Genomic DNA, 13,524 nt, shown 5'->3' on the forward strand with positions numbered 1-13,524 from the left:
ACCAATTTACAAGGCATTTTATTTTTTCCAATCCTATGATGTACAAGGCCCAAATAAAGCTGAATTATTTTATAGCCAGTTCTTAAATATTCCAATCCAGTTTCTCTTTGGGTCTTATAAAATTACTTTTGTATCTCCACAATAGATGTGCACTGTTTTTGGAAATACGCTTCTATTTTGTCTTTGATACATGCAGTACTGAGTCATTGCCAGCTGGACCACTAGATTATAGTACTTTATTGTTTTATTTCACCTCTTGCTTTAACCCTTGTTTTCATTCTGTTAGTCAGTATTGTGCAATCCTTGAGGTTTCTCTTTCCCTATACAGTACATAATATGTCCAGAGAGAGAAAAAATAGAATAGTAGTAAATGATCATGTGAAACCATGGACGGAAATTCCACTGTATAAAAATCAGGTGGTTGACACAATCTTAACCTAATCCTGACTTTCCAGGAACTCCATTCGTTGAGAAACAATTCATCAGGAGACATTAACTATACATCATCCTGCGTATTCTCATATTTCTTTCCACTTTGGGCAGTACGCTTTTTGGAAAATAACAGATCAGTGAGTGACTACATCAAGTAAAACTTGAATCACAAATCTCACCAGTTCTTATTTAGAGCATGGACACTTCCTGTCCTTACACACAGTCCTCTCTTGAGTTCTAAGCAGACCCCATCAAGCAGATCTTCCAGTGTCTCTCTCACAATCGTAGACTTGCTCACACTCTCATAACGTCCCCTCCTCCAGCAGACGGTTGAGGCCGGTGCAGATTTTGGTGAGGTTGGGTTTAAAGGGTCCATCAGGGTTGTACAGCTGGGTGAGAAGCTCTGGATCGGAGTAATGGTTGAATACGTGGTTGATGCGACCATGGGATTTGGGTGTGAGGTGGGAGTCGACTAGCTTCAACAGCAGATCTCTGCATCCTGTCAGGATCTCCGACATTACTGTCTTGTCAAATGTGAATTCCACCTGAACAAGAAGAAGTGGGAAATAGAGATAGGATAACAATGTTATTATGTTGTCATCGTCTTTTATCTGTTTTCATACAGAATGATTGGCCGTTAATGCGTAGAGGTCTATGATCGATTAACTCACTGTAACATAGTGTTATGCAAGGTGCCGGCATGTTTACCTCATAGAAGCTGATGGCTGTCATGGCTCCTTGATGCAGCTTCTTCTTGAAGTCCTCAGCCAGACTCAGCTCCTCTGGGGTGAAACGGTTGTGTCTGAACAGCACGCCAATCTTCACTGCTATCTTGATCAGGTCCTTCACCACCTTCTGGGCCTCTGAGCGGTTACCTGAATACTCTTTGGAAACACGGTAGAGCTCATCTAGGATCTCACTGCTGGTGTCGTCTATGAACATATGGACCACAGACTTGTTGGCCATGTGGCTGAGGATCTTCTTCTGTGCCTGCATGGCCATATCCTTGGAGCTGAATGACTCCATCCTTACCTGGGGGTTGGGAGAGAAAAGTGATCAGGGATGGCTGATTATGTTATTTCTAACTCCTAGCTCAGCCGTGCCACAGGATCTCCCTCAGTTCAGTTTTCTGGGCTTTTTGTTTTAGCATTACTGAGAATCCAACTGAGACATCCAGGGGATGTTCCATGGGTAATACCAGTTGTGGAAAAAGTACTCAATTGTCATACTTGAGTAAAAGTAAAGACACCTTAATAGAAAATGACTCAAGTGAAAGTCACCCAATAAAATACCACTTGAGTAAAAGTCTAAAAGTATTTGGTTTTAAATGTACTTAAGTATCAAAAGTAAATGTAATTGCTAAAATATACTTAAGTATCAAAAGTAAAAGTATAAATAATTTAAAATTCCTTATTTAAAGCAAACCAGATGGCATCATTTTCTTGTTTTTAAAAATGACGGATAGCCAGGGGCATGGTCCAACACTCCGACATCATTTACAAACAAACCATGTGTTTAGTGAGTCTGCCAACTCGGAGGCGGTAGGGATTACCAGAGATGTTCTCTTGATAAGTGTGAATTAGACAATTTTCCTGCTCTGCTAAGCATTCAAAATGTAACGAGTACTTTTGGTTGTCAGAGAAAATATATGGAGTAAAACGTACATCTTCTTTAGGAATATAGTGAAATAAAAGTTGCCAAATATTAATAGTCAAGTACAGATACCCCAAAAAACTACTTAAGTAGTACTTCAAGTAATTTTACTTTACTTTAAGTACTTTACACCACTGGGTAATACCCACCAAGGCTACAGCCTCACCCCACACCGTGTCCCTGTCAGGGGAGTGAAGATACAGAGACCCCTCATGGGAGGACTTGAGTGCACCTACATCACGTAAACACACGAAACTGTTGCACCACATACCGTTTAACAGGACTAGTGTCATTGCAGCTTTGTCCTGCAGCTGTGTTGCAGGTTCATTTGATGTACTCAATATTAAATTAACACAGTAGGTTCCATGGTACACCTATGGAATTGGGCCTAACCTACATTTTCAACATTGTAAAAATAGTTATGAACTATGTATAAAAGGTTACACAATTCCTACCATTGGTTTCTGTTACATGTTGAGAGCATACACAATCATCCTGTGGGGATAATTTCAGGGCTGAATCTCCACTTAAGGCCTGTGTGGACAAGTATGTGAGAGAGGCAGGTAGGCTGAATAGCTCAGGCAGGTTTCTACAAGTGCTCCTACATTGCATCAGAACAGGGGGAATGGAGCAAGTCATGGTCCTAGACCTGTCCTTGACTCTTAGAAAAATGGGTTATTCAGCTATCCCCATAGGAAAAACACATTTTTGGTTACTGGTAGAAAGAACCCTTTGGCATTCCATGGAGAACCCTCTGTGGAAAGGGTTCTACACTGAACCCAAAAGGGTTCTACCTGGAACACAAAAATGGTTCTCCGATAGGGACAGTCGAAGAGCCCTTTTAGGTTATAGAAAGCACTTTTTCCCCCCTAAGAGTGTATATTTACTGTCTTGTAATCCTCCCTTAGGCAAAAGGTATTACATTGAGGCATCCTTTAACTGGCAACAAGGCTTTCACAAATATGGGTCTTTTTTAAATCGCTTCAGGGCCCGTATTCACAAAGAGTCTCAGAGTCCTGATCTAGGATCTGTTTAAGCTTTTAGATAGTAATGAAACAGATTATATTGACTGACAGGAAATGGTCCTACGTCAGCACTCCTATTCTGAAAGGCTTTATGAATACGGGTCCAGGTGTGTGTGTGTACTAGTGCATGCGTGCGTGATCCAAATGACGGTCATCTATCTGACTCACAATTGATGCAGTAAGCAATAAATGCAAATTACTTTTCTGCCAATAAATCAAATGATCCTGACATACTAATAGGCTATGTTCTATAATCAGCAAACACACATCTCCCATATGTCATCCCACTGGGTTTTTATTACATGCGTATCCAGTGTCACATTTCTAATGGTACGCTCCAGTACAAAGCCTCCGCTCTCTGCGGGAACATTCATTAGATGAATTTCCCTTAACGATGATAATGGAAGTGGAACAGCATGATAGCTATTTCAGATTCACTCTCAATCTCATTCCAGTGCAGAAAAGCCCAGTGGGGATTGAGAGACGTGCGCACCCATCAGCCATGTATCCTCCCTGCAGAAATATGGAGCCGCAGCTGGAGACGGCTGGCTTTTTGGCTGGGCTTAAAGGAAAGTTCACTCTGTTTATTTGACTAGTCTGCTAAGGGTCAGTTGTTTAAAGTATAAATATCATTTTTGGGTTGTCTTCATGCGACAGCCAAGAAAGAGTACAATGAAAAAATACTCTCCTGTAATGGACAGCACAGGGCGGGCTGATAATGCTTTTTATGTTTACACAGTTCATGTGGAGTACAGCAACAGCAACAATGACCATGTACACATTTAAAGAGCACTCAAGAAGGTCAATCTGAGTTGCTGTCCATTAGGCTACGGATGGAAGAGCACTAACTTCGCCATTAACAATAGGAACCAATTTTATGAAACCAGACATTACACTTTCAGGAATGGGAAAAGCCAAGCAATGTGGGCCTTCCATGACTCCAGTGTTAGGAGGGCAGGTTGTGTGGATCAAGAAGAGCTGTGCTGACTGACTTGAAGATAGTGATCGCTGATTGGAAGATTATGTGCAGGGGGGCGGGGTGGGAGAGGTAAATATTTAGTATTCCGTAGATGACTGCTGTTTGTGTGTGTACGCCCAGGTAAATCCTCTGGACTCCCACAGGGCTTAGCAGGGGAATTGTGGAGTCCCTTCGACTTCCCTAGACAGAATGTGACTTCTACTGCTGCTATTACAAAGCACCAGGTCAAGCAGACATGTTCCACTAACACTAGCCCTAAAGGCTTATGTCACCCGCTGCCTGTCACCAGTGATATTATGGGGCAATGAGGCCTCCCAGTTCTTAAAGTGTCTATTCAGAAGGGAGAAATGTTCAGGGTATTTCAGATAGAAATATATCATATCGGATGGGCATGACTTTTAATCATACAAACAGAGAAAATATGCAGTTCTACCACCTCGTTGAACACACTCCTGGTGGCATTATCCTGAGCTCAGGTCCAGACCTTTCTGTTCAGTAGAGGACCTCACAAAGTTCGGAACTTTCCAGTTTTTCTCTCAGCATTTAGTTGGTATGGGTTTCTAAATCAGGATATGTCCTGTGTGTGTGCAGGTTCAGCATGTGGCACAATAATAGCCCAAAAACTGGCATCACAAAAGCATTGCTTCATTAAGAATGGTGTTGGACTGAATGCTTGATGTTTGATGCTGGCAGTTTTTCATTCAAAAGTGTTCATACAGTATGATTTTTGCATGTTTTGTCAGTCTTGTAACGTTTCTCGAAGTCTTTGAAGAGTTGTTGTTAAAGACTGACACACAACTCTGCTGGCTTATTATTAAGGAAGAGAAACCAGTAGTTGGTTTGTGGTGACCAATTTTGTTTTTACCCCTTAGTCTGTCCAACACTTTGCTGTGTCATTTCCATGTCTTTGTCTTTCGCTCTGACTGGCTCTCTGGCACTCTCAATCCGTGTAGGCTAGTAGACGAAAAGAAAGTCCACAACTTGTTTGATTGTGCAAGCTCCACCAGGCACAGATGGTTTCTCTCCTCAGTTATACAGCTGTCTGTCAGGACTAGGTTCCGTTTGTACCTGTTCCAGCATGACTCTGAGTGTACATACAGTACACGTCTCCCAAGTCCAGTGTAAGTTAGAAAACTATCGAAGAGGAATTCACACTATCTTATTTGGTCCTTCAGTACCACCTTCCTTCTCACTTTATCCACATAAACTTCAAATGTATTGAAAGATATAACAAAAAAGGACAAGCTCGCTATAATAATAACACAAGTGTTATATTTGCAAGAGTGTATGTTATTTCTGTCAAATGTAGAGCTATCTGTGCATAGAAAAGACATGGTTATCAGATAGAGAAAGGGATGGAGTTATCAGATAGAGAAAGCCCTGAGAGTCTTCTTACCTGTGTGTGCCAGAGAGAGTCCCCCCCTCCTTCTTGTCAAACGTCTGAGTCCCCACAGCACGTGGCTCAGGTTGTCAGCATTGAGCACTCGTTAATGGAATCCCTTCATCCTACCAGGTGAAAATAAAATAAAATCTCTCTGTGTCTCATCTATCTGTGCTGCTCGCCACCGTCTCAAGATAAATGTCAGTTGTACTTCCTTGAGGAACTAAATTGCTATGACACACCCCTTAGTGTGTTTCTCTCTCTTTCCTTCTCTCTCTCTCGTATTTCCCTCAAATTCAAACTTTTGTTCCTCTTCAAACTACAGTATCTCTCTCTTGCTTTCCTCCCTCTTCATACTTTATCAGTCTCCCTGTTTCTTTTTGTTTCTCTCTCTCATCCACTCTGTTCCTCTCTCGCTCTCTCTCGCGCTCTCTGTCTCTGTCTATGTCTTTGTCTGTCGCTCACTCTCTCTCTGACTGTCTCTCACTCTCTCTCTGACTGTCTCTCTCTCTCTTTCTCTCTATCTATCTGCTGACAGTGGGCCTCTGCTTGTTCTGACAAGTGAAAACCCCAGAAAGAATTGAGCAATAATCCGGCGTTTGAAAGGGGAGCGGCTTAAACCTTTTTGTGTTCACCATTGCAGGAATGCAGCTTCTGTCAGCAATGGACTCCATGTCACATCTGCTCTCCAGCAATGTATAAATTCATATAGTTCATCTGTTAATCCTAAACCTTTAACATTTCACTTCTTTACTTTTGTCATTGTAATTTTGACCCTGGTGACATAGTAAAGTATGAAGGGATTATATCGTATGGAGTGTATACTGTATATACTGTATTATAACTACATTGGCATGAATGAACAGTATTTGAAAATACTGAGCTCACATTGGTTTGAAATGGAGGGAAGTCAGTGAAAACTGATGAACATATAAGACCTATTTACCAGTTTTGTTTGCATTGGTTGCCATAGATTTTATCTCTCCTCGTGTTGGCTTAGTTTCAATTGATGTTGAATTTGTGAAAAGCAAATACATAGACATAGGTAGACTGGGGTAATAGTACAGACAGTGCATGGTGAAAATCTACACATCCCTTGCACATTATTCACATGTTGCTGCCTGAAAATACTATCTAAAAAGGCATTCAATTAGATTTAAGTGAAATAAAATTATAAGATATTTCCTAATGAATTCTTTTTTTAAAGAAGAGGGAAAAAAAGATGTCTTGATTGTGTGTCTTCACACCCCAGAGTTAACACTTGGTGGAAGCATCTTTGGCAGTCATTATAGCTGTGAATCATACGTCTACCAACCTTACACAACTCTTAGGGCAAGGTATATCCATTGTTTTTGTCACAATTGCTCAAGCTCAGTAAATTTGTTTTGGAATCATTGATGGACAAGCATATTGATGTCAGAACTGACATTGGACCACTCAGAAACACTCAACATTTTGTCATTAACATTTGTGTAATTGTTCCTCTGAAAAGTAAAACTCCCAGGGTTAGGTTTCTATAAGAGTGAGGCAGGTTTTCCTCAATTTTCCCCAAATATTGATCTTGTTTCATCACTGCAACTCCCCGACGGGGTTGGGAGGCGAAGGTTGAGTCATGTGTCCTGCCAAACTGCACTTCTTAACACCCACGTTTCAGAGGAAACACCATTCAACTGACGACTGAAGTCAGCCTGCAGGCACCCGGGCCCGCCACAAGGAGTCCCTAGAGCACAATTAGCCAAGTAACGCCCCCCGGCCATTAGCAAATGTATATTACAGATATCCTAGTCTTGGATCTTTAGTTATAAAGGGGGTGAATTTGATCAATCTCAACAATTCCTACCAAGGGAAGTGTGTTTTGTGTTTACACTGACCACAATTCATGAATGCTCTGATTCATACAGGCCTGGCCATTCTCTGATTCAAAAGCACTCTGTTTATCTGTAGGTTTATGTGAACGACATCCAGCTGGACCAAACAGCCTGCTGAGGCTCAACCCATGAAAACATCTCCATCCGATGGGGCTAAGGCCTTTGAGCCAATGATTGTTTTCATGTGTCAGGGTGAGAGGTCAGACCAAGGCCCAGTTGAACTGAAGGGAGAGTCTGAACAGATACAAGCCTACAGAGTGTGCAGTTGGGATTCAAAGACACCTGCACCTTTGTGTTTATTTTCTCTTTGCTCCGGCAAGAAATTAACTGACTAGAGATAGTGAACTGCAATTGCAAAAGTGGGCCTGTCACCATGGCAACAGACAGGAAATAGGGCTTAAGCGGTTTCCTGACGGCTTCCTCTTAATCATGTAATACCATCTCCCTCAGAAATGTCTACAAGGAGAGTTCAGATGTGTGTGTGAGAGTGTGTGTGTGTGTGTGTGTGTGTGTGTGTGTGTGGTAGGTAGGTCTGTAGCACTCACTAACCCTTAGGTATTCATACCCCTTGACTTGTTCCACGTTTTGTTGTTACAGCCTGAATTCAAAATGGATTACATATTTTCTTACTCTTCTACACACAATACTGCATAATGACAAAGTGAAAACATATTTTTAGAAATTTGACATAGTGAAAACATGTTTTTAGAAATGTTAGCACATTTATTGAAAATGAAATACAGAAATATCTCATTTACATAGACTACCGATGAAAAGTTTGGGGCCACTTAGAAATGTCCTTGTTTTTGAAAGAAAGACACATTTTTTTTGCTTATTAAAATAACATAAAATGTATCAGAAATATAGTGTAGACATTGTTAATGTTGTAAATGACTATTGTAGCTGGAAATAGCAGATTTTTTAAATGGAATATCTACATAGGCATACAGAGGCCCATTATCAGCAACAATCACTCCTGTGTTCCAGTGTCACGTTGTGTTAGCTAATCCTAATTATCATTTTAAAAGGCGAATTGATCATTAAACCTGCTGTTCTGATTAAAGAAGCAATGAAACGGGCCTTCTTTAGACTAGTTGAGTATCTAGAGTATCAAATCAAATCAAACTTTATTTGTCACATGCACTGAATACAAAAAGTGTAGACTTTACCATGAAATGCTTACTTACAAACCAACAGGGCAGTTTAAGAAGAAGAAAATATTTACCAAGTGGACTCAAATAAAAATTAATAATAAAAAGTAACACAATAAGAATTAAGGCTATTTACAGTGGGCACCGGTACTGAGTCAGTGTGCGGGTGTACAGGCTGGGGAGGGGTATCGATGTAAATTGTCCGGTGGTGATTTTATGAATTGTTCAGCAGTATTATGGCTTGGGGGTAGAAGCTGTTGAGGTGCCTTCTGGTCCTAGACTTGGCGCTCTTATACGTCTTGCCGTACGGTAGCAGAGAAAACAGTATATAACTTGGGTGACTGGAGTCCCTGATAATTTTCTGGGCTTTCCTCTGACAGCGCCTTTTATATAGGACCTGGATGGCAGGAAGCTTGGCCCCAGTGATGTACTGGGCCGTTCGCACTACCTTCTGTAGCGCCTTACGGTCAGATACCGAGCAGTTGCCATACCAGGCGATGATGCAACCCGTCAGGATGCTCTCGATGGTGCAGCTGTAGAACCTTTTGAGGATCTGGGGACCCATGCCAAGTATTTTCAGTCTCCCGAGGGGGAAAAGGTTTTGTTGTGCCCTCTTCACAACGATCTTGGAATGTTTGGACCATGATAGTTCGTTGGTGAAGTGGACACCAAGGAACTTGAAACTCTCGACCCACTCCAGTACAAGCACATCGATGTTAATGGGGGCCTGTTCGGACCGCCTTTTCCTGTAGTCCACAATCAGCTCCTTTGTCTTGCTCACATAGAGGGAGAGGTTGTTGTCCTGGCACCACACTGACAGTTCTCTGACCTCCTCACTATAGGCCGTCTCATCGTTGTCGGTGATCAGGCCTACCACTGTTGTGTGGTCCGCAAACTTAATGATGGTGTTGGAGTTGTTTGGCCACGCAGTCGTGGGTGAAAAGGGAATACAGGAGGGGACTAAATACACACGCCTGAGGGGCCCCAGTGTTAAAGTGTTAAGGATCAGCGTGGCAGACGAGTTGTTGCCTACTCTTACCACCTGGGGGGTGGCCCGTCAGGAAGTCCAGGATCCAGTTGCAAAGGGAGGTGTTTATTCCCAGAGTCCTTAGCTTAGTGATGAGCTTCGTGGGCATTATGGTGTTGAACGCTGAGCTGTAGTCATTGAACATCATCCTCACATAGGTGTTCCTTTTGTCCGGGTGTGAAAGGGCACTGTGGAGTGCGATTGAGATTGCGTCATCTGTGGATCTGTTGGGGTGGTATTCGAATTGGAGTGGGTCTAGGGTGTCCGGGAGGATGCTGTTGATGTGAGCCATGACCAACCTTTCAAAGCACTTCATGGCTACCGACGTGAGTGCCACGGGGCGATAATAATTTAGGCAGGTTACCTTCGCTTCCTTGGGCACAGGGACTATAGTGGTCTGCTTGAATGTGAATGTTGACCTGTTTTAACTTCTTGTGACTCTCAAACGGATCCGGGAGCGTAATCATCGCGTAATCATCGCCTCAAATGAATTAGCATAACGCAGCGGACATAAAGCTTCCTAGAAAATCTTCCTATTCATGAAAATCACAAATGAAATATATTGAAACACAGCTTAGCCTTTTGTTAATCACACTGTCATCTCAGAATTTCAAAATATGCTTTACAGCCAACGCTAGACAAGCATTTGTGTAAGTTTATCATGGCATAATGCTATGCTAGGCTCTGCTAGCGGCAGGCAACATTTTCAGGAAAATAAGAAAAGCAATCAAATTAAATAATTTCCCTTAGAAGAACTTTGGATGTTTCACTCAGGAGACTCCCAGTTAGACAGCAAATGTTCCTTTTTCCCCAAAATATTGTTTTTGTAGGCGAAATAGCTCCCGTTTGTTCTTCACGTCGACCGGAAAATGCGGTCACTACAACGCCAAACTTTTTTCCAAATTAGCTCCATAATATCGACAGAAAAATGGCAAACGTTGTTTAGAATCAATCCTCAAGGTGTTTTTCACATATCTATTCGATAATATATCCGTCGGGACAATTGGTTTCTCATTAGAAGCGATTGGAATAATGGCTACCTCAGTACTTTACGCAAGATTTTCTGCGGGAGCCATCATGTGACCACTTGCTCAATGTGGTCCCTTACGGCTATTCTTCAACATAAATGCGTAAAAAGACGTCACAATGCTGTAGACATCTTGGGGAATACGTAGAAAGCGTAAGCTCATTCATAGCCCATTCACAGCCATATAAGGCGTCATTGGCATGAAGCGCTTCCTGATTGGATTTTTATCTGGGTTTCGCCTGTAATATCAGTTCTGTTGCACTCACAGACAATATCTTTGCAGTTTTGGAAACGTCAGAGTGTTTTCTATCCAAAGCTGTCAATTCAAATCAAATCAAATAACATTTATTTATATAGCCCTCTAGTCGTGACAAAATATCCCGTTTAAAACGGGAACGTTTTTTATCCAAAAATGAAAATACTGCCCCCTAGTCGCAAAAGGTTAAAGGTCTTGCTCACTTTGACTACTGAGAGCGTTATCACACAGCTGTCCAGAAAAGCTGGTGCTCTGGTGCATTCAGTGTTCCTTGCCTTGACGTGAGCATAAAAGGCATTTAGCTGCGTCACTGGGCAGCTCGCATCTGGGTTTCCCTTTGTAGTCCGTAATAGTTTTCAAGCCCTGCCACATCCGATGAGCGGTGTAGTAGGATTCAATCTTAATCCTGTATTGACGCTTTGCTTGTTTAATGGTTCGTCTGAGGGCTTTCTTATAATCGTCCGGATTAGTCTCCCTCTCTTCGAAAGCGGCAGCTCTAGCCTTTAGCTCAATGCGGATGTTGCCTGTAATCCATGACTTCTGGTTGGGATATGTATGTACGTCACTGTTGGGATGACGTCATCGATGCGCTTGTTGATGAAGTGGATGACTGAGGTGGTGTATTCCTCAATATCATTGGATGAATCCCAGAACTTATTCCAGTCTGTGCTGGCAAAACAGTCCTGTAGTGTAGCATCCCCGTCATCTGACCACTTCCAAATTGAGCAAGTCACAGGTACTTCCTGCTTTAGTTATCGCTTGTAAGCAGGAATCAGGAGGGTATAATTATGGTCAGCATTTGTGGGTTCGATTACAGGCTCAAAATGGCCAGAAACAAAGACCTTTCTTCTGAAACTCGTCAGTCTATTCTTGTTCTGAGAAATGAAGGCTATTCCATGTGAGAAGTTCCCAAGAAACTGAAGATCTCATACAACGCTGTATACTACTCCTGTCACAGAACATCTCAAACTGGTTCTAAACAGAATAGAAAGAGGAGTGGGAGGCCTCGGTGCACAACTGAGCAAGAGGACAAGTACATTAGAGTGTGTAGTTTGAGAACCAGACGCCTCACAAGTCGTCAACTGGCAGCTTCATTAAATAGAACCCGCACAACACTAGTCTCAACATCAACACTGAAGAGGCGACTCCAGGATATGCTGGCCTTCTTTTTCACGACCCTGTCTTTCAAAGATAATTTGTAAAAATTCAAATAACTTCACATATCTTCATTGTAAAGACTTTAAACACTGTTTCCCATGCTTGTTCAATGAACCATAAACAATTAATGAACATGCACCTGTGGAACGCTCGTTAAGACACTAACAGTTTACAGATAGGCAACTAACGTCACAGTTATGAAAACTTAGGCCACTGAAGAGGCCTTTCTACTGACTGAAAAACACCAAAAGAAAGATGCCCAGGGTGCCTGCTCATCTGCGTGAACGTGCCTTAGGCATGCTGCAAGGAGGCATGAGGACTGCAGATGTGGCCAGGGCAATAAATTGCAATGTCTGTACTGTGAGACGCCTAAGACAGCGCTACAGGGAGACAGGACGGACAGCTGATCGTCCTCGCAGTGGCAGATCACGTGTAACAACACCTGCACAGGATCGGTACATCCGAACATCACACCTACGGGACAGTACAGGATGGCAACAACAACTGCCCGAGTTACACCAGGAACGCACAATCCCTTCATCAGTGCTCAGACTGTCCGCAATAGGCTGAGAGGGGCTGAGGGCTTGTAGGCCTGTTGTAAGGCAGGTCCTCATCAGACATCACCGGCAACAATGTCGCCTATGGGCACAAACCAACTGTCGCTGGACAAGACATTGCTAGCAAAAAGTGCTCTTCACTGACGAGTCACGGTTTTGTCTCACCAGGGGTGATGGTCGGATTCGCGTCTATCGTCGAAGGAATGAGCGTTACACCGAGGCCTGTACTCTGGAGCGGGATCGATTTGGAGGTCTGGGGCGGTGTGTCACAGCATCATAGAACTGAGCATGTTGTCATTGCAGGCAATCTCAATGCTGTACGTTACAGGGGAGACATCCTCCCCCCTGATGTGGTAACCTTCCTGCTGTCTCATGCTGACATGACCCTCCAGCCTGACAATGCCACCAGCCATACTGCCCGTTCGGTGTGTGATTTCCTGCAAGACAGGAATGTCAGTGTTCTGCCATGGCCAGCGAAGAGCCCGGATCTCAATCCTGTTGAGCATGTCTGGGACCTGTTGGATCGGTGGGTGAGGGTTAGGGCCATTCCCCCCAGAAATGTCCAGAAACTTGCAGGTGTCTTAGTGGAAGAGTGGGGTAACATATCACAGCAACAACTGGCAAATCTGGTGCAGTCCATGAGGAGGGGATGCACTGCACTACTTAGTATCTGGTGTGGCCACCAGCTGCATTGACTGTTACTTTTGATTTTGACCGCTCCTTTGTTCAGGGACACATTATTCCATTTCTGTTAGTCACATGTCTGTGGAACTTCGTTCAGTTTATGTCTCAGTTGTTGAATCTTGTTATGTTCATACAAATATTTACACGTTAAGTTTGCTGAAAATAAACGCAGTTGACAGTGAGAGGCGGTCTCTTTTTGCTGAGTTTATATATTTTTGAATCCATTTCGAATTCAGGCTACCACTACAAAATGTGGAATAAGTCAAGGGGTAGGAATACTTTCTGAAGGCACCGTACATTTTCTTTGAGCACAGCTTATGTATAAT

At 42.8% G+C, this 13,524-nt stretch overlaps 1 protein-coding gene across 1 annotated transcript; it reads right to left on the minus strand.

The window, feature by feature from the left end:
• Window positions 1-5,999, minus strand: LOC118364456 (tumor necrosis factor alpha-induced protein 8-like protein 2). Its single transcript, XM_035746001.2, has 3 exons — window positions 5,486-5,999; window positions 1,141-1,464; window positions 1-977 (listed from the first exon to the last, which is right to left on the minus strand). Exons 2-3 carry the CDS (start codon window positions 1,456-1,458, stop codon window positions 735-737), a joined length of 561 nt encoding a protein of 186 aa, XP_035601894.1. The 5' UTR covers window positions 1,459-1,464; window positions 5,486-5,999; the 3' UTR covers window positions 1-734.
• Window positions 6,000-13,524: the final 7,525 nt, after the last annotated feature.

This window comes from Oncorhynchus keta, chromosome 31, assembly GCF_023373465.1.
Source record: "Oncorhynchus keta strain PuntledgeMale-10-30-2019 chromosome 31, Oket_V2, whole genome shotgun sequence".
In the NCBI taxonomy this organism is placed as follows: Eukaryota; Metazoa; Chordata; class Actinopteri; order Salmoniformes; family Salmonidae; genus Oncorhynchus; species Oncorhynchus keta.

Bases quoted from the DNA above. Each gene is read 5' to 3' on its own strand.
- LOC118364456 (XM_035746001.2), bottom strand. From the start codon at position 1,458: ATGGAGTCATTCAGCTCCAAGGATATGGCCATGCAGGCACAGAAGAAG. The intron at 978-1,140 runs GTAAACATGCCG...CTTCTTGTTCAG, and splicing joins CAGCCATCAGCTTCTATGAG to GTGGAATTCACATTTGACAA.